The sequence below is a fragment of the Vulpes lagopus genome, chromosome 6, assembly GCF_018345385.1.
Source record: "Vulpes lagopus strain Blue_001 chromosome 6, ASM1834538v1, whole genome shotgun sequence".
NCBI classification, from domain to species: Eukaryota; Metazoa; Chordata; class Mammalia; order Carnivora; family Canidae; genus Vulpes; species Vulpes lagopus.
This window is the reverse complement of record NC_054829.1, coordinates 34,519,779-34,539,650: the sequence shown is the minus strand read 5'-3', so window position 1 is coordinate 34,539,650 and position 19,872 is coordinate 34,519,779. Positions and strand designations below refer to the sequence as shown.

At 40.0% G+C, this 19,872-nt stretch overlaps 1 protein-coding gene across 5 annotated transcripts; it reads right to left on the bottom strand.

Annotated features, from left to right (window-relative positions):
- Positions 1 to 19,834, bottom strand: ZBTB25 (zinc finger and BTB domain containing 25). 5 transcript variants are annotated; one of them, XM_041758652.1, is made up of 4 exons: positions 19,394 to 19,834; positions 18,421 to 18,574; positions 4,817 to 4,996; positions 1 to 1,809 (listed from the first exon to the last, which is right to left on the bottom strand). In XM_041758652.1, the coding sequence occupies exons 3-4, from the start codon at positions 4,987 to 4,989 to the stop codon at positions 675 to 677; spliced, it is 1,308 nt and encodes a 435-aa protein (XP_041614586.1). In that variant the 5' UTR covers positions 4,990 to 4,996; positions 18,421 to 18,574; positions 19,394 to 19,834; the 3' UTR covers positions 1 to 674. The 5 variants fall into 5 exon arrangements, with proteins under 5 accessions (XP_041614586.1, XP_041614589.1, XP_041614587.1 ...); XM_041758655.1 differs by having other exon boundaries at positions 19,665 to 19,834; XM_041758653.1 differs by lacking the exon at positions 18,421 to 18,574.
- Positions 19,835 to 19,872: the final 38 nt, after the last annotated feature.

Sequence of the window (19,872 nt, the reverse complement as noted above, 5' to 3'; positions counted from 1 at the left end):
TCCAGGATCGCGCCCTGGGCCAAAGGCAGGCGCTAAACTGCTGCGCCACCCAGGGATCCCTCACTAAAATATTTTTAATTAAAAATGAGGTATGCTCAATGTCAAGAAATAAATAAAAGCCATATAAGATGCTGCAGAGCTAATAAGTAAAAAGTGATTTAAAAACTACTTATGATAATATGTAGCTATACCATAAAACAAAATTTGTATACATCATAACATATAGGTATGCATTAAAATAACTTCCTATATGGCAGAGCATAGTTTTAAATAGTCTTCATAGTGGCATATTCATGTGAAAAATTAGCCTAAAATAATAGTGTAGGATATTCTTTAAAAACGATTTCATTTACTTCATTTTCAATTTGGTTTTTACTGATTCTACAACTTAGAAATTATATAAATAACTATTTGGTCTCAAGTTCCATAATTCCTACATTGATTCTGATTTCTAAATTGTGATTTATGAATGTCCATAGCTCTACTTGAAGGTTACATTTTAATAGCCATATGTATAACATATCTTACAATAATTAGACCTACTATACATACAACCTTAAAACTATGGCTAACTGGTAAAAAGTTAATAGAAGGTGAAGAGGAAAATAATCCATGAATAAAAATACATGTGATTTTTTTTTAGAATGGATATAAAAATTATGAAGGAGAAACTGCTACTCCACAAGGATAGTGTCCACATTTTCTTGCGTGAGCTCTGACTCTAAGGCACAAGATGACTCTAACTGTTCTTGTGACAAGCGAGAACCTTTCAGGGGGACATCAGACCAGCTGTCACAATACGGCTGAAATCTCTGGGCTAACGCATTGCCAAACCTTTGGCATCGGTTGTATCTGTAAGCTTTACCTTTGTGTGTATACATGTGTTCTAGCAATTGGCTTTTTCGGAGAAATTTATGACCACAGATGGAACAGCTGATTTTTCTTTTCCTTGAAAAGGAAAAATTACAGTTTAATTCTACTGGCTCTGTGTCTTTGGAGATCAAAGACACTTGACTGATCTGCAGAGGCTCTGTAGCACCCTGGTTTGAGCGGTCAGGCTGCTGCTCGTTCTCCTTGACAATGAAAGAGCTGAGCCTGTGGCATTCAAGAGCCTCGTTATTTTCATTAAGTGGATGCACTTCACCAAGGTCATTGCTTTCCAGAATGGAAGCAGGGACACCAAATGGGAGGGATCCAGACACATGGGTATGGAGATGTTGTCTTAGGTTACTACGGGAATCAAAACGTTCCCCACAGTAATGGCATAAGTGTATTTTGATACTGCTTTCGGTGAAAGTGGGGCCTGTCACCTCTGATGAGGGTGAGGGGTGGCTCTGGGAGATCACAGATTCTGGGTCACATCTCTCCTGCTTGATGGACACCGGGGGTTTCTGGTGCTCCTCCAGGGTCTGGGCAGCAGGATGGGCCCTCTGCTGCTCTGCAGTGCCATCATCCAGCCCAATAGCAAGAGACAGCTGCAACTGGGGGTGGTCACCTTGGACAGCAGCTCTGTTTCCACTGTTATTGGAAGGAGCTTCTTTGACCTCCAGCCCTGGTTTGACAGCTGTTTTTTGGGTCGTTGAGATCTGAATGCCATACAAATTTGAGGACTGCACAGTCTCTGGTGAGAACACTTGATTCATTTCAGTGGCAATGTGAGAAAGGTAGTCGGCGTGAAGAAATCGAATCCCTTCCTCCAAACGACTGTGATCCACAATCTGTTTTGGCCCTTTCCCCGTGTACATAATGTGCAACAAATAGCTGAATATGTCAGGCTGGATGTCAGTTGGTTGTATTTTTATGCATTCACTGTTAAAAACAAAAAACAGACCCACACAAGATGAAACGACCAGTTGGCCTTTTAGTTAGCAGTATATGGTCTTAGACTAACGGAATTTCTTCCTAAGAAGTTCAAACTGAGCAATCTGCCTTGATGAAACATATCAACAGAAAATTAAATCCTCATGGTACATCAGCTTTATGGTCCAGCTACAAGACTTCATGTATTCAACCTACTGTCTAAAGTTAGGAAACACACACTGATGTTCTGATTAGCTCAACATTTAGTGACTCCTAAGTGTAGGAACATAGGGCATGTAGCCCTATGCTACATGCCAGGGAGGAGAAACATGATGAATAAAACAGATACTATGCTCTTAAGGAACTTAACAGTCTTTTGAATACATAGCCAAAAGAACTGAAAACATGGACCCAATAGACACCTGTACGCCAATGTTCATTTCAGCATTATTGATGTTAGCTAAAAAGTGGAAACAACCCAAATGTCCATCAACACACGGATGGATAAATGAAGTGTGGCATATACATATGGTAGAATATTATTCAGCCATAGAAATGAATGAAGTTCTGATACATGCTGCAACATGGATGAACCTGGAAAACGTTCGGTAAGTGAAATAAGCCAGACACAAAAGGACAAATTTTATATGATGCCACTTATTAAAAAATATCTAGAATATGCAAATTTGTAGAGAGAGAAAGTAGATTAGAGGTTACCATGAGCTTGGGGTGGGGCAGGGGAGATGGAGAGTTATTGCTTAATTGGGTACAGAGTTGATGTTTAGGGTGATGCAAAGTTTTGGAAATGATAAGTGGTGACGGTTGCACAACATTGTGAATGGACTTAATGCCAAAGAATTGTATGATTAAAATAGTTAAAATGGCAAATATTATGTTATATATATTTTACCAAAATAATATTTAAAACTTTAATATTTTAATTTATTTAATTTAATATTTAAAATATTTAAAAATATTAAAATATTAAAATCGGTAATATTTAGAATTTAAATACACTAATCCTATTTTGGCTTCCAAACTATCTTAATATGCCTATTCTTTAAATCACAAATGAATATAGGTGTAAGTTTGAAAAGCTTTAAAATAACCCCAAGCTCAATTTTTAAATATGAATCTAGAATTCAGATGATAGATAAAAATAGCAGGGTAACAAGAAATCAGGAAACACTCTGAAAAATTAGGATAAAGAGAACCTGAGGGAAGCACTGGATGTCAACCAACAATTAGTCAATGGACTTACCTTCCCTGAAGCAAAAGTTCATGTCAATGCTTCAGAGTGCACAGGGTGTCAGATGCTGGCAATCCATTTCTTAGTCCCCATATCTCAGGATTCCCTCCTGGGTTTTACTCTTAACTCTCACCCACCCTTTTCCAGGGTCTGTGGCAGGGTTTGTTTTTTTATTTTCTATCAGCACAGAGCTGTTACCTGAAGATTTTTAGTTGCTCAACAGAGATACCACATAGCAGGCCTAACACATTTGTATCTCTTGGATTTAGTTTAGCATGGTGCCTGGTACACAGCAGGGGCTCTGAGAGCTCAACTAACTCATAGCTCTTAGATGAGACTGATGTGGAGGCACTGTTTCTAATCTAATTTCTACATTGACACTACCCATGACCTGTCCCCCATTCCAACTATCTCCCCACTTTGTGCCACGCATTCCAATCATTCTGATCTACTTGGTTTCCTGAATGTACTACTGTGGTTCATATCTGCTTATGTTTTTATGTACCTTCTCCCTTTGCCTGTAGTGTGCTTTCCTGCATTCCTTTACAATATCCAAAAAACTCCTACTGATCTTTCGAGATTCAGGGCTTCTGTAAAGCCTAGATCAGCCTTCTCAAAATAGGGCTGCTGACACTCTATCTTGTACAACACTTCTATTATAGACATATCACATTAATTATTGATTAAACAGTAGATGACAGTATAAAGCTCTGTACTACGCATTTTAATATTATTAATCCATTTAATCTCCTCAACACCATGGGGTGAGTATACATACTATGCCAGTGTTTTACAGAGAAGGAAACTGAGGCATAGACAGATCAATTACATTGTGATTGTTTTCTTTACACATATTATCTCTCTACTAAACTATGAGCCCTTGAAGACAGGGAGCATTACTAGCCTGTTACTGGGGTCTAACACAGTGCTGACATGTAAATACCCAACAAATATTTATTTATTTATTTATTTATTTTTCCCAACAAATATTTAAATGAATGAACAGGTAAATAAAAATGTGTAACTGAAGCTAGACTCCTAAGTATTTCATGCAAGGTCCATTAAAAAAACAGAGAATTAAAAAACAAACAGTGACTTCTTCTGACTTTCAACCTAGGATGGATTAAAACTATTCTTTAAGAGCTCAGAATCTGAATATGATTTTCCTGTCCTCTCTCTACATACCTATCATGTTGGGATAACTGAAATTAAAAAAATCAACACTTTTTGAAAAAAGTATTTGAAAAAAATATCTGTTGAACTGTAATATGGAATATAAGGTGGGTAGAATTATAACATTCCACCCTTGCTATGAAAGTGTTATAGAATTGATATCAACAACTTAGAACATAGATCTTTAAAGGAAAAGACCTGCATTTGAGGATAACTTATTACCTGTATAATCCTACATGGGTCAGTTACTTGATTCAGTCTCAGTTTCCTTTTCTCTAAAGTAGTATGGATTATAGTAGAATGTACATTAGGTAAATACTTAGTGCTTGGGTATGGGATAAGCCTTCAATAACTTTTAACTAACTATTATTGTTTTCATTTTTACCTTCCACCATGGATCCTACACACTGAGATGAATTGCTGCGTGTGTTAAAATACACACACACACACACACACACACATATATATATATATATAACTTTTTTATTTCTTAAGGTGACCCCATAACAAAGAATCTCCCAAATGATATTATAATAAGGCTTAGCTATATTACAACATTAAAAACTCTTCTGATTTACAAAAGCACATCCTTACCTTGTTTGGTGAATAAATATCATCTTGAAATAGTTAGAAAAAGCAGCAAGCACTGCTCTGTGGGCTTTGAAGTAAACATCTCCAATGGCAACTGTGCAATCACACAGAAAACCAAATTCTCGCTGCATGTTCAGCTGCTGCAGAAGGACAAGGCTATGGCTAGCTGTGTCCATTGTGGCTCTGAGAAAAAGGACAATTTTTTTTTTTTTTTTTACAAAATTAGCTACAGTTTACACAAACCTACAGAGTACATGGAGATCTAAATTTAAATGAAATTATTCAATAGTTTTTAATACTGTTAATTTCACCCCAAACCTAGCTAACATGATATCTCATTATAAAAATATCAATTCTGCTAAAACTGCAAAATATGGAAATTTTTTTTCATCTGGTAGGAAGGTAGCTTGGTATGAGTGACATAGAAGCAAAAGGAAGGTCTGTCTGGTTTTGTTTTGTTTTTGTTTTTTTTTTTTAAATATATCTCTCTACATTTCTAGTCCTGTTTGCTCACTGGAAAATGGGAATGAGATGCTGACCCCTTCCTCAGGGCTAAATGAGTTGTGAAAAGCACCTTGTGAAAAGCACCTTGTCATGGAAACCTATTCAAATGGTAGCTGTAACTGTTCATAACATATCACAGTCCTGGCTGGGCTAGAGCTGTTATGGCTCCGTAGGGTTCCTCCGTGTGCTCGGGGTACACTGGCTTCCTATCATACAATATATCTGGGAAACGTATCAGTCACGGTACATTCAGGAGCCCTTAAGCCACATTCCCTGATTTACATGGGACCCCAGGAACCCAATGGAAAGAGCCTAAACCCTGATCTTGACTGGATTCAGACACATACAAGCATGGAGGCCCCTGAAGGAATAATACAGAATGGGGCCACGGGTCTGAGGAAGAATCCCACATGAAGAACATGCAGAATTCTGGCAGAGAAGTCTAGTGTGAGCTGCAAGGGCACTCAAGACTGCCATAGTTCCAGGCAGGTGGAAGGCTCTGCTTCACCACCTCCACCACCCCAACTGTGTAGACAGCCCTGGAGCTTTAGGGAGAAGGCAGCTATGGTATAAATCACTGGCCAGCTGTGAGAACCTTCTCTAAAAGAGCAGGTTCTGAAAAAGAGAATGAAGTTCCTCACTATCCAGAGACCAACGTCAATGGAGATCAGTGATGAGAGTGTGGGGTTAGCTGTCTGGAGATTGGCCGCAGCGTGGGCAGCAGACAGCTGAGTGATCAATAATATAATAAAACTAGCTAACACTTACAGTGCTTCCTGTGTGTCAGGCACTCTTCATTCATCTAATTCTCAATATGACTGTACAAGAAAGGGAATATTCAATGCATCTTACAGATGGAGAAACTGAAACAGTAGCGTTAATTTGCTCAAGTCACACAGCAAATAAGTGGCAGAGCAGGGGATTCAAACCCAGGCACTGTGCTCTAGAACCCAAATGTCCTCTCTTTCTGCCTTCCAGAGGGAACATGACCAACAAACTGGAGATGCCTATGGAATGGTCAGGTTATATATACATCAAGACACCCAGAGAAGCCTCAAGAACATTTGGAAAGAGGAATCAATGAGAAACCCATATTTTCTGCTGCTTATTTTGCTTACACAAATCTGATACAGAAACAAATACTTATTAATGAATAAAGTCTAGGCTAAATAAAAGGTTATTTCTATTTTTATTAAAACTACATATTTAATGTACTGATATGGAATAATCCCCAGGATATATTAAGTAAAAAAAAAAAAAGCAAAGTATAAAATTGTTCAGAAAAGACTATTTATGCAAAAGGAGTGGAGTGGTTATTTTTAAAGGTGGGGGAGAAACATACATAAATATATTCTTGTTTGTGTACACATCTCTGGAAAATTTCAAAGAAATAAGTAAAATGTTTGCTTCTGGAGGGAAACAAGGGAGCACGATGGGAGGAATTGTATGGCTTAAACTGAAATCCTTTTTTTTCTTTTTGAGAGAGAATGAATAAGCGAGCTGGGGTGTGGAAATCAGAAGGAGCAGGAGAGGAAACTTTTTTTTTTTTTAAGATTTTATTTACTTATTCATGAGAGACACAGAGAGAGGCAGAGAGAAAGGCAGAGACAGGAGAAGCAGGCTCCATGCAAGGAGCCCAATATGGAACTCAATCCCGGGACTCCAGGATCACTTCTTGAGGGAAGGGAAAGGCTCAACCGCTGAGCCACCCAGGCGTCCCGAGGGAGAGGGTCTTAAGCAGACTGTGTGCTGAGTGTGGAGCCTGATGTGGGGCTCGATCTCAGGACACTGAGATCATGACCTGAGCCAAAATCAAGAATCAGATACTTAACCAACTGAGCCACCCAGGTGCCCTGAACTTATATCCTTTTATTGAAGTTTAACATCATAAATATATACCAACACGTATTCCTTTCCCTCTCTTTTTAAAAAATTATGAAATATTTCAGATAGATAAATAGGTACAGAGCTCAATGTCACAAACATGCAGCCAGCCAGGCATCCTGAGCACATAAGGTAAAAATTACAAAGGTGGTAGAGACCCCCTGCCATCTCTCCTTCTACAACCACTACTTCGCCTCCAAAGGCAAATTCTACTTCAGAATCCATCCTGATTTTGGTGTTTCTAACTATCTTGTAACATCACCATGTTCTTACTGCACCTGCACACATCACTTATGAAAGTATGGTATTATTTTGCATGTTTTATAATTTATATAAATAATATTGTACTTCAGGAATCTTGCAACTTGCTTTTAATTCTATTCATACAGTACTTTTTTGAATTCTACTTACTCAAACATTAAATTTCTCCCAATCTTCCCCCAATTAAAAAATAAAAAACTCTTAGTCCTTACCACCTCATTTTATAAGCCTTTAAGCAGTAATGAAATAAATAGTAACAGAAAAAAAAGTAACAAAATAACAGAACCAACAGACCCCTGAGCCTAAACCAAACTCCAAATTGTATTGTTCCAAACGGCCATTTAACTAAAAGTCACCATTTATTGTATTCACTGCATTACCCAGATTCTAAAACATCACCAATTTATAGAGAGATTTTAAAACCAAAATAAAACTGTATACTGGGGATTTTGCCATATGAAAAACATGTCTTAGATTCAATGAAATGGTTCAAATTGAAGTAGTTTAAACTAGTCTTATGAATTGTTTAAAAAAACAAAACCTCAGATCATAAACGTTTTCACCAGATCTATATATATATATATATGTGTATATATATATATATATATGGTTCATTAGTATAATGAACTATTGAACCACATGGAAATGAGAAAGGGCACATCAAAAAGCCACATATACAAAAATCTTGTGGTTAATGGTCTATGAGTAAGTTAAATTCTCCACTTACTGAACATATTTTTTAAAGAGAAATTTAATAAAGAAATTGGCTCAGTTGGTTAAGCATCTACCTTTGGTTCAGGTCATGATACCAGGGTCCTGAGATCAAGCCCCACATTGGGCTCCCTGCTAAGCAAGGGAGCCTCCTTCTCCCTCTCCCTCTGCCCTGTTCATGTGCTCTCATGCTCACTCTCTCAAATAAATAAAATCTTAAAAAAAAAAAAGAAAAAATTATTTGAAAGCATGCATTATATACAAGGTGTAGGGACAGAAAAAATTACATATATGATGCAACCAAGACGACTGCAGGCTAACATGCACCCCAATGTTTATAGCAGCAATGTCCACAATGTCAAAATATTAAAAGAGCCCAGATGTTCATCAACTGATGAATGGATAAAGAAGATATGGTACATATATACAAAATGGAGTACTATTTAGGATCCAAAAGAATGAAATCTTACATTTGCAATGACATGGATAGAACTAGAGCGAATTGGGGAAACCCTGGGTGGCTCGGCAGTTTAGCGCCTGCCTTTGGCCCAGGGCGTGATCCTGGAGACACAGGATCGAGTCCCACATTGGGCTCCCGGCATGGAGCCTGCTTCTCCCTCTGCCTGTGTGTGTGTCTCTCATGAATAAATAAAGAAAATGTGTAAAAAAAACCCCAAAAACTAGAGCGTATTATGCTATGCAAAATAAGTCCAGAGAAAGAAAATCATTGTATCATCTCATTTATATGTGGAATTTAAGAAACAAAACAGATGAACATAAGGAAGGAAAAATAAAATATGAGGAAAACAGAGAGGAAGACAAACCATAAGAGACTTTTAACTATACGGAACAAACTGGGCATTGCTGGAGGGGAGGAGGGAGAGGGGATGGGGTAGGGTAACTGGGTGATGGGCATTAAGGAGGGCACATGATGTAATGAGCACTGGGTATGATATGCAACTGATGACTCACTCAATTCTACCTCTGAAACTAATAATATATGTTAATTAAATTGAATTTAAGTAAAAAAAAATTTTAAAGATTTATTCATGACAGAGAGAGAGAGAGAGAGAGGCAGAGTGAGAAGCAGGCTCCATGCAGGGAGCCCAACGTGGACTCAATCCCATGTCTCCAGGATCACGCCCTGGGCTGAAGGCAGGCACTAAACTGCTGAGCCACCTGGGCTGCCCTAAATAAAAATTTTTTAAAAAGAAGATTGCAGGCTAATAGGGGAGACAAAACATAAGAAGTAGTAATTATGATATAAAGTAAAAGTGGTAAATGTCTTAAGAGCAGTTCAGAGAACATGCCATGAAGGGAAGATCAATGGCAACCCAAAGGAAAATAAGCCATTTAAACTGGATTTAGGGCAGCCAGGTGGCTCAGTGGTTTAGCACCACTTTCAGCCCAGGGAGTGATCCTGGAGACCTGGGATCGAGTCCCATGTCAGGCTCCATGCATGAAGCCTGCTTCTCCCTCTGCCTGTGTCTCTGCCTCTCTCTGTATGTCTCTCATAAATAAATAAATAAAATCTTAAAAAAAAAAAAAAAGGAAGAAGAAAAAAAAAGATTTAGATGAACAGGCAGAAGGTGAACATAGCATTCCAGGCAGGAAAAAATACAATGAATTACAGGGAGGAGTGTGAATATATAGGTAACAGAAGAATTCAGTTTGCATAGAAAAAAAACAAAAGGAAGTGAGTAACAAGAGATGTGGTCAGCTCACACAGGGAACCAATGTAAAACTGAAAGGTACTCCAGCTGTGTTTGAAATGAACGATGTTAAGATGCTTTTGCAGGAGGGAGAACGGCGTAGTCATTAAAGCTTGGGTTCTGGAATCAGCTTGGATCAAAATTCCAATTCTGTCATTTAGCTGTGTGCTCTTGAGAAGATGCTTAATTCTCTGGTCCTTGTAAAATACAGATAACTACAGTATCTATCTCACAGGTTGTTACATAGATTTAATAAGATATGCATATAAGCACATAGAAATAGTGAGGCCCATAGGAAGTGTTCAGTAAATACCAGTTACCATCGTCGTCATCATCATCATCATTATCCTCATCATCAGGCCTGTGAGTTAAGACTGCTCTAGTAGCAATACATAAAAAATGAGTAGTAAGGAAAAAGTATGGAAAAATAAAGACCAGCATGAAATCCACTGCAATACCCAAGTAACGGCAGTGGGAATGAGAATACAAGAAGATACACTCGACATAGAATTGACATGACTTGGCAGCCAGACTGGATGTGGTCAGGCACAGAGAAGTACAGTTGAAGGGAAGTCTCAGAATTCCAGCTTGGGCAACTGGAAGAATTCATTCATCCTTCAAGCCATATTTGGAGGAATTGTCAGGTGTTAGGTATCAATATAAAAGCATGGTACCAGAATGCTAGAGAAGAAGCATAGAAACTGGCTCAATAAAAGAGAAGTTTTGTTTTGAACACAGTGAGTTCAAGATGTTCATTCCAGGACATCTGAGTAGAAACATTTTGTCATCAATGGAGACACTGTGCAGGACTGGGGCTCTAGAGATCAAGGCTAGACAGGGAAAGGAGGTCCTCTGTAGTTACACAGCTGAAGCCACCAGGAGTGGATAGGACTACTGAGTAAAAGAAGAGGGAAAAAAGCTAAGAATGAATCCTTGAACAGAAAAGACACAAAAGGAGAAATATTAACACTGAATGGAGGATAAGGGTGGGTAAAGGAAAAGCAAGAACCGTGGTGGGAGGTGGGTAGAAAGTGCTGCAGAGAAATATGGGGATGAGGCCTACTATGAATGCCCCAAGAATGGTGACCAAGAGGTTTCTAGTGAGCTCTGACAATGGTCTGGAAAAGCAGCAGGGGCAAAATATCTCACTGCTAATGGATGTTAGACAGAAGAGGCCCTAAAGGTAGGTACAGATAGGATAGGACATTGATGATAGGGAGCTTCAGCTCAGAGAAGACTTTCAGGCTGAAAGTGGTGGAATCTCTCGAAGCCAGAAGGAACACAAGCAAAAGTCTAAGTGTAACAGTCATGGAGAAGAGATGGCTGAGGTGAGGAGAGGATCTTTGAGTACTCTGTAGATGGCTTTGATTCATATACTATGAAGTCAGTCCATATGCAGAGGGATGCTAGTATATAGTGATCAAGTTTATATAAATTTCATATAATTTTTCTGTTTCAGGGGCACCTGGGTGGGTCAGTCAGTTGAGTGTCTGGCTCTTGGTTTCTATCCATGGAGTCTGCTTGTGATTCTCTCTCTCTCTCTCTGCCCCTCCCCCCACTGATGTGCTCTTTCTCTAAAATAGATAAAATCTTTTTAAAAAATGAAGGCAAAAAAAGAGATCTTAAATAAATTTTGTTTCAGATGAGATACTTTCTATTAAGCTACAAGTTCATTTTTATTTTATTAAGCTGTCATTTTTGATAAACTCATTCAATATGTATATCTGAATTTTTAATTTCAGATATACTTCCAGGTCTTCAAATTTTCATCTTATTCTTTTTTTCTATTTCTCTGCTGAAATTTCCTATTTGTTCACACATTACCACCTTATTTTACTTTACATTCTTGAGCATACTCATAATAGCTGCTCTGCTAAATCCAACCTCTGGGTCCTTTTGGAGTCAATCTCCATTAATTAGGGTGTTAGTTTCCTGTTTCATTTTGGACAATATCCTAGACATTGTGATTACTATAGTAAAGACTTTAGATTCTGTAATATTCTCCCAAAAAGTATTGATGTTTTTGCTTTGTTGTTACAGTTAACTTGGCTGGACTTAAACTCCAAATTTTGCCTCTCCTTTGGTTTTTTTTTAATTGTTGGTGTGCTGTATGAAGGTTCAACATACGTGTAAGTTTAGGGGTTGGCAAAAGATTCAAGTTTAATTATACACAATATTTGGGGTTCCTCCAGCATCCTTTCTAGGATTTTCCTTTTCTTTCCAGCTCTGTGGTCCTCTTTTATTCAAGCACGTAAGATTACAGGTTATTAACCTAAGTTTAGCCAGTTCCTCCTGTCACCAACTAGAGCCTTCTCTCAGTACAAAAGCCATAGAAATGGAAACTTATCCACTGCTGTTCCTTTCTCCCAAGTATAAACCTCATTCCAGTTTCTGCCTGATTTTTGTCACTTTCAAATGCCATCTGGGGGATCCCTGGGTGGCGCAGCGGTTTGGCGCCTGCCTTTGGCCCAGGGCGCGATCCTGGAGACCCGGGATCGAATCCCACGTCAGGCTCCCGGTGCATGGAGCCTGCTTCTCCCTCTGCCTGTGTCTCTGCCTCTCTCTCTCTCTCTCTCTCTGTATGACTATCATAAATAAATAATAAAAAAAAAAAAACAAAAAAACAAATGCCATCTGGTAAGATTCTAAAGCTTTTTCAGTTTATACAGTTGACCTTTGAACTACCTCAGTTTGAACTGCATGAGTCCACTTATATGAAGATTTTTTATAAACACAGTACAGTACTGTACATGTATATTCTTTTCCTTATGATTTCCTTTTTTTTAAGTAAGCTCTAGGCCAACTTGGGGCTTGAACTCACAACCCCGAGATCAAGAGTTGCACACTCTACAGAGCCAGCCAGGTGCCCCTTCCTTATGATTTTAATAACGTTTTCTTTTCTCTAGCCAATTTTATTACAAGAATATAGTATATAATACATGTAACATACAAAATATGTTAATTGACTGTTTATGCTACTAGTAAGGCTTCCAGTCAACAATAGGCTATTGGTGGTTAAGCTTGGGGAGGGGGCAGTGTCAAGTTAAACGCAGATATTTGACAGTGCAGGAGTGTTGGGGTCCCTCATCCCCACACTGTTCAAGGGTCAAATGTAGTTTCTAGTTCAGAATTGTTCCAATAGGAACTACTCAGCCGTTATTACCCTTTATCAGTTCTAAAAAGTTCTGGGCTCAGGATCCATTTACACTCTTAAGAAGAGTATTAAGAATTGCAAAGAGCTGTTGGTTACGCAGGTTGTATTTATCAGTATTTACCATATAAAAAATTAAAAGTGAGACATTTTAAATTTTTAAATTCATTTAAAATAATAAACCCATCATATATTGACATAAAATATTTATTTCTAAAAAATAACCACATCTATTTTTTAAGTGCAAAGGGTAGCACTGTTTTATATTTTACAGTCCTCTTTTAATACCTGGCTTTAAAAAATACAGCTGGATTCCTTGCTTCTGTGTTCAATCTGATACCACATGTTGTTTTGATTCAAGTATATTAAGAGATTTGGGCCTTGCAAAAATAAGATGCTTGCAGATGCTAAAAAGATGTCAGGAACCTCTGGGGGGTACTTGAACCACACTTTGAGAATCTCTGCCCTATGCTATTTTTTTTAAGATAGATTTATTTATTTATTTATTTGAGAAACAGAGAGAGGCAGACATAGGCAGAGGGAGAAGTAGGCTCCTTGTGGGGAGCCCAATGTGGGACTTGATACCAAGACCCCAGGATCACAACCTGAGCCAAAGGCAGACGCTCAACCATTGAGTGATCCAGGCATCTTGTTTTAATCCTATGCGGTACTAGAGCAGGTACTATATTAGTTCCATTTTATTTTTGAGGAACCATAGGCACAGAGAAGAAGGTGGGAAGGTACCCAAAGTCAAATAACTTGCCATTAAATGGTGCTCGTAGTATTCCAGGCTGACTTTAAACTCATGCTCTTTCTTCAAAATCTCCATCTAAAACTTTCAACGTGGGATACCTCAGTGGCTCAGCAGTTAAGCATCTGCCTTAGGCTCAGGGCATTATCCTGGAGTCCAGGGATCAGAGTCCCACACTGGGAGCCCTGCATGGAGCCTGCTTCTACCTCTGCTTATGTCTCTGCCTCTCTCTCTCTCTGTGTCTCTCATGAATAAATAAATAATATCTCAAAAAAATAAACTAAAAAAAAAAACTTTTAACATACATACTGATGGCAAGGTTTGCAAATATATTGAATAGAATAAGGGGGAAATTTTTCCGAATTTATAAAATGAAACAAATTCAGATCTGCTTAAAAAAAAAAAAACAAACAAACCCACACACAACTTAGATACGTAATAGGTTCAAACTTCTTTGTATAATAATAGACCTTTGAGGGACGACACCTGGGTGGGTCAGCGGTTGAGCATCTCCTTTTGGCTCAGGGCATGAGGTGATCCCAGAGTCCCAGAATCGAGTCCCATATGGGGCTCCTTGAATGGAACCTGTTTCTCCTGTCTCTGCCTCTCTCTCTCTCATGAATAAGTAAATAAAATCTTAAAAAAAAAAAACAAAAAAAAAAACCTTGATGTTTTAAGGTAACACAACCAGATTTTATTTTAGCTCAATAAAGCCAATCCATCACAAAGTTATTAAAAAACATTTTCTAATTGACCTACTTTGCAAAATTATTAGTTTTTTAATAAAGCCTTCATTCATCATTTCCTTGACTATCAATATTATCTTCTCTAGTATGTGGAATAGCCAAAGATTCCTATGCATACAGAAAGATCTTAGAAGTTTTATTTAACAATTTTGGGTGGAAATTTTATTTTTTTTATTTTTTTATTTTTTTAAAGAATTTTTTATTTTATTTATGATAGTCACAGAGAGAGAGAGAGAGAGGCAGAGACACAGGCAGAGGGAGGAGAAGCAGGATCCATGCACCGGGAGCCCGACATGGGATTCGATCCCGGGTCTCCAGGATTGCGCCCTGGGCCAAAGGAAGGCGCCAAACCGCTGCGCCACCCAGGGATCCCTGGGTGGAAATTTTAAAATGTGAGAGAAGTTGCAGAAAAATAATTGATCATTTTATATTTACAAATACGAGAGCCAAAATGAAAGAGTGCTTCATCTTAAGATGCCTTATCTATCATCAAAGTGATATTTATACTGTACTAATAGAATTAGTATTGGTATTTAAGAGAGACTACAAAACCTTGTTTACTAACTGAATTGCAGTAACTGTATTAGCTCAAACTAAATAAACTAGAACAGCTTTATACCAGTATCTATTTTTGTTTAATTCAAAGTTAACTTGAAATTTAACACCTTTTGATTTTTACTTATTTTTTAAAAATCTACTGTATTAGATTGGACTCTCAGATCTACGGTAGTCAGACGTAGTCATTTACACAGTTTTTCATTCTCTGAGGCTGTAAGAATCTTCAATAAAAATGGGACAAAAGGAGTAAGACATCTCTTTTTGTAAAAATAAACAGTCTTAGATATTTTCTCTGTGGTTCCTACCACTGTGACTTTATTATTAATTATCATTAAGACAAGGAGACAAAGTTGGCAGAGGAATGTGTACAGCTTTTTTGAGATACTCATGGCTATAAATACAAAGGTAAAAGCAGAAATATTCAAAGTGCCACGTGATAACAGACTTTATACAATGATTTTAACTTTTTAATTGTACTTTCACATGATTATGGAGGTATAACATTTTATAACCTAGAGAAAGACTGTTTGCAGAAATCATTTTATCATGGAATAGTAGCTCTTATCATGCCCTGTAAAATTTTCTACGCAGAGTTGTACTGATGTCTGCGTCCTACTCCAGACGAACCCAAACAGAACTGCTGAGAGTGAGGCTCAGATCCTTTTTAAAAATACTCTTCAGGTGGTTCTAATATGATGCCTCAGTTAAGAACCACTATGATGTTAGAAGGGAACCAAGGAAACTGAAGAAAATATTTCACACTGTAAAATTACAGAGGAAAAAAAAGCAATTGTGGGGATTACACCAATTAATTAAATGAACAAGAATTAACTATTGTAATTCTAATTGTGACTTTAAACAAACAAACAAACAAAAAAATGAGCCAGATTCTAAGAAACAAAAGTGCTCCCAACCTAGTAAGTTGGGCAAAGGAGGAACACATCATTTTCAGACTTCTTCTAAAAAAGTACTTAGGGAAAAGAGGTATTTACTCTCATACACCATTATGCCTATTTTCATAACATCTGAAGACGATATGGAAATTGCAAACCTGAAAATATTGAGATAAAATCTGCAGTAATTCCAGGCATCTGCTCATGAAAATATTAGAGAACAGGGTAAGAAGCAGAGGTGGTAGATGACACAGGAAGAGCAGTTATGCTCTAGAAACCTTTAACGGAACAGGGAAACGTTAGTTTGGGGCCTGCCTGTTGCCAGACACAGCCAGCCTACTACATCTCTAACCATCTAACCAACATGTGGGATGCCTGATAAAGCCACAGCACCAGGCAAACAAGAGTGTTAACACTGGTGAGTGCAAACTGCTAGTGAACCTTAAAAAAATCAGAACCCTGTGAAGGAAAAGAATTCTCAGTCTACTAAAAAAAAAAAAATAAGGTACTCAAAGGACAGTAGGAAGTTGGATAACAACGATGCTAGTACAGACCTAGAATACAGTACAAACAAGAATAATTATAACTTCTGAATATAGGTGAACCAATACTTCCTTTGCCGCAGAATGCTCCACAAACACGTTATCCACATTGGTTAATGAAGCCCTTTGCTTAAAGTGCCTGGAGTTTTTCACAAGGAACAAAAAGTCATTGTATGATTGATATGTACAGTTAAGAAATAATTTAGAAAAATTTCACAAATAATATTAACACCTTTTGTTCACTTAAAAAGAAAGAAAAATTCCTGATAGCAAAGGGAAAGCAGATGTATGAATAAATTCAATTACTAATCCTGACACTGATGTTTGTTTCAAATACTTCCCTCTTCCTCTACTCTCCCTAAGTTCAAGTAGCAGTATCTTTCCTATCCTAGAGGGAATAATACTGTTCTAGTTAAAATAGCTACTATTATAATGAGTAAGTACTACATGCAAGGCCTTGTGCTAAGTGCTCTATGAACATTCTTTTCGTCCTCATCTTGACTATGTGTTATTTTTATTTCTATTTTACACATGAGGAAAAACGTAGGCTTATAACACACAGCTAGAAGATAGTATAAAGTGGGGATCGAAAGCTAGGTCTGACTACATAACCTGCGCTGGTAACTATAAACTGGAGTAGTATTTTTCTTAACTTCCTTCTCTTAAAAGATTGAAATTCACATGCAATCTGGAATAAAGAAGCAGAAGAGGGGCACAGGAAGTGGTGTACAAGTACCTTATAATTTATCAAGATAAGAGCACCTGCACTGCTTTTTTAAGACAAGGAAAAAAAAAAACCCTGCAATAATATAAAACCCCTAACTCTATTATGGCCCTATTATTACAAAAAGGACAAGTTTTTCTTTAACAAGATGGTCAAGCACCACCTACGGGCCATAGTAAATAAATCACTTTGGTTCAGTGGTGGGGAGGGCATTATGCAACACTTCCCAGCACTGCCCTTGCCAGGATATTTTACGGCCAAGACTCTTGGGCCCCTCCTCCCCAGCTAGACAGCCTGGCTCCTGCGCATTCCCCTCAGGAGATAGGGTGGAAGCACACAGCTCCATTTTCTAAGGCAAAGAGGGCAGCTGAAAGTCCTGCTCAGCCTCTCTGGGCAACCACAGGCGCCAATAAATCAGCCACAGGCGATTCTCTCATCCCTTTCCTGGCTTGAAGTGGTAGCAAGATACAACGCAAAAGAGCACTGACTGGACTTGGGAGATAAGTGATCTAGCCTTGAGTTCTACTGCAAATGACAGCATCATAGACAGGCAGGTAAATCTCTGAGGCTGTTTCCTTGTTTGTAACATAGAGAAAACACTACCTCCTTTTTTGTTAAGGTACTTAAAATTCATCTATGAAAGTGGCTAGCCACTGCAGGCGTTCAATCAACAGCCAACAACCTGAGCAGAATTCATCTCCACTACCTCCAAATAAGACATTCAGGGAAGGGTTAGGTAAAAAGGTAAAGCAAGTCATGTGAGGCCCCTCCCTGTTTTGTTGCTACTCATCTCTGTGATATTCCACTGGTTCCTGATCATCTCCCGGTCATCAGAACTAATCTACTCCAAGCGCCATCCCGGTACCCTACTTCCTATTGAGAAATTGATTTCTGATAATGGATAGTTTACCCTTAATCAACACAGATCTAGACTGCTAACGAAGAAGTTAATGCCTTAACCTAAGGGAGCAACCAGCTGCAATTGTTACTCTTTGCAGAGAATAGGGCTGAAGTTTGGAGGGGATGGGCTTTGAGGCCCAAAATATATCACAGGCCATCTACTCCACCTAGAGATAGATACATACCAAACCCAGTCCTTAAAACACCAGAGCCATCACACACTGGCCAAGCCTGGTTTCTCAAAATCTGAAGCAAGCCAAGTATAATCACCTCTGGCAAATGGTCTCTACAGGGAGTGGGTTAAACTGGCACTGCGCTCCTGGTGTGGTGGAGGGCCCAAGGCCTGGAACCCTGGAGTCCAGTTACTCAAAAAGGTGTAGGGCTTAGATTCAAACTACGCGTTCCTTAGACCGGGTGTCTTCGTCTGTAAAACAGAAGGATGAACTGGATTTCCTGGTAGGCCCCTTTCAGCTTTTAAAATGTCATCCCAAAGTGTGCTTTACACACTTGACAAAATCCTGTGAGAATCAACAGTTGCCAAAAAAACAAAAAACAAAACAAAACAAAAAACTTGAGTCTCAAGAGAATGAATGCCAAATGTAATTTCCTGGGGGGGGGGATGGGCGTTACTTTATGAAACCTGTTAGAGGCTGTCAAATTCCAAGTACAGCACTAGGTGCTGCCTAAGTAGCTTCATTGCTCCAAATAACGAGTGCTAGGGAAGCAGTTAATGATCGGGCAGACTTTAAAAAGAAAAACTGGATTTACTCAGGAGATTAACATAATGTGAAAAAAAAAGGAAGAAATGAATTATGGTGGGGGAGGAACTTCCTGCCCCCGAAACGGGGTAATCACAAACGGGGGCGGGGAAGAGAGGCCAGTGGCCGCAGCGCCTCGCCGTTTGCAGCAGGAGGCCCGCCCACTTGCGCGAGGGGCCGCGCGGCCGCCCGCGAACGCCGCGGGCCCGTGGGGGGGGGGGTGTCCCGCGCGGGGCCAGGCCCCGGCAGCCGCCTCCTGCGGGCAGCGAAAGGCGGCTCTGGGTATCCTCGGCCCAGCGCTCACTCGCGGTTGCCATTTTCCTCCAGTGCCCTGATTGACATGTCAAACGGACCAAAACACCCCTCTCCCCAGCTACTTGCATCTGTCCCGCGACCGGCGCAGCTGCAGGCCGCCGCCCCGGGCGGCTCGAGGCGGGAGGGACTGAGCCCGGAGCAGCCCACAGGGGCCGGGCCGCGTCGCTTACCCAGACGCCGCCGCGGCGGCCAGCCGGCTCCTCCGTGCGGGAGGGGCGGCTCCCGCGCCGCGCACGTCACGCGGCGGCGCCGGCTCACGCACCCCGCGGCCCGCTCTCGCGCGGCTTCCCGCGCCGGCCGCCCCGCGATGGGCCCACGTGACCGTGCGCCTGGTAGCCGGGGAACGAGGGGCGCGGGGGCCGGAGTGTGCGTGCGTGCGTACGTGCGCGCCCGCCCGCCTACTCAAGTGGCCCGGCGGGGGTCTGCCCGGGCTCGGGGTACCTCCGCCACGGCCCTCAGTCGTGACTCTTGAGGCGGAAGCGTGGAGACGAGGCCGGGCGTCACAGGCTCCCCACACACAACCGCGTGACCCGGGGACTTTCCCCAGGGTGTGCAAAAGCACTGCACTGCCTCAGTTTGGGGGTGGGGGTGGGGGTGGGGGTGGGGAGGGATGCGCCCGCGTGTTCGCGGGGAGAGGGGTGGGGGCGCG